Source organism: Dendroctonus ponderosae, unplaced genomic scaffold (assembly GCF_020466585.1).
Source record: "Dendroctonus ponderosae isolate FM_Combo_2020 unplaced genomic scaffold, Dpon_F_20191213v2 Dpon_F_20191213_11, whole genome shotgun sequence".
NCBI classification, from domain to species: domain Eukaryota; kingdom Metazoa; phylum Arthropoda; class Insecta; order Coleoptera; family Curculionidae; genus Dendroctonus; species Dendroctonus ponderosae.
Window position 1 is genome coordinate 2,689,414 of NW_026017213.1, and position 1,440 is coordinate 2,690,853.

The 1,440-nt window shown below is 37.0% G+C and overlaps 1 protein-coding gene across 1 annotated transcript in view; it reads right to left on the minus strand.

Annotated features, from left to right (window-relative positions):
• Positions 1–415, minus strand: part of LOC109542405 (beta-galactoside alpha-2,6-sialyltransferase 2) — a 2,808-nt gene extending 2,393 nt beyond the window's left edge. Inside the window, exon 1 of the mRNA XM_048662623.1 lies at positions 412–415. Coding sequence (XP_048518580.1) covers positions 412–415 — 4 coding nt within the window. The remainder of the gene's footprint in view (positions 1–411) is intronic.
• Between the last annotated feature and the right edge of the window lie 1,025 nt (positions 416–1,440).

Below are 1,440 nucleotides of genomic sequence, written 5' to 3' on the forward strand. Positions count from 1 at the left end.
TTCAGTGACCACATCGGGTTGGAATTTGAGGCAAAAATCCACGCCCACATGATCTTGAGGAGCTTGAGAATAGATGGCATGCGAGTAGGGCTTTGTCCCAAAAAAATTTCAAATTATATCGCGGAAACGGTTATAACTAACTAACTAGCTCAAGAACATGATTAATAGAGCGGGCGTAAATGTAGAGCTTTGTCCCTTTCAGAACCCCCAAAACTGTTTTCCGATTGGACGATTTCGATTCGATTTCAAAACTTTTCGATTGGACGCCCCTGAAACTCTCCCATTTTTTCTCAGTTAGGTTTGATCATAAAATGCTAACCTCTAGAAAGTAGGGAGCAAAACTGTGAAAATGTAAAGAGTCCCGAGTTTTAAGAGTCCGTATCTCAAAAGCGGTTCAAAATTCCTGCTTACCCATCAGGACCTTTTCGTTAGAGCGTCTCAGAAACTGTCGATCTCAATTGGGTACGATCAAAAAATTCCAACCCGTAAAGCGTAGTAAGCAAAAAATGTGAAAGTTTTAAGATTTCCAAAGCTTAAAACCCGTTTCGCAAAAACGGGTTGAAATTTTGTTTCAGCCGTAATCACCTTTTCGCTAGAGAGTCTCAGAAACAGTCTTTCGCAATTGGGTTCGATCAGAACAGTCTAAGTTTTAAAACGTTGCAATCAAAAATGCAAAAATCTAAAGATTTCCAAAATCTCAGAAACGCTCCAGAATTCTGAAAAACTATAAAGAACTGTTCGATAGAGCGACTCAGAAACTGTATTTTGTCAATTAAGGGCGGTCAAAAAATCAAAAGATCAAACCTTTAAACCGCTGAAAGCAAAAAATTGAAAAACTGAAGATTGCGAAAGTTCAACAGTCAAAACTTTGGATTAGGTTTAACCAAAGAAACTGTTGTTTTCTCAATTGGGTTCGATCAGAAACTTCTAATCACTTTAAAGTGAGAGGCAAAAATTTGATATTTGAAGACAACGTTGAAGTTTACATGAACTTTCTTTCTAAATAACTTTCTTATTAAGTTTGATCAGCAATTCTTAACCTGTGCAAAGCTAGAGGCAAAAAGGTGCCGTTGTTGTTTAAAAAAGCGTATCTCAGAAAGGGATGAAAATATCCCGATAGTCGTAAGGAAAGTTTTGATAGAGCAGCTCAAAAACTTCTAACCTGTAGAATGTTAGAGGCAAACACCTCAAACCTTAAAGAACCGTCGACGTTTAAATGGCATTATCTCAAAAATTCTTGAAATTGCCGGTTTAATGGTAATGACCTTTTCGAAAGAGCTTCTCAAAAGTCGCATTTTCACTAAAGAGGTTTTATGCAAAATTCCCAACCAGTAAAAACTTAGAAGCAAAAAAGGCGACATTTGAAAACATCAATGCAGTTAGAAAGCGCCATAACTCGGAAATGGCTGGAAATATCCCAATAGTCATAATAACGTTTTT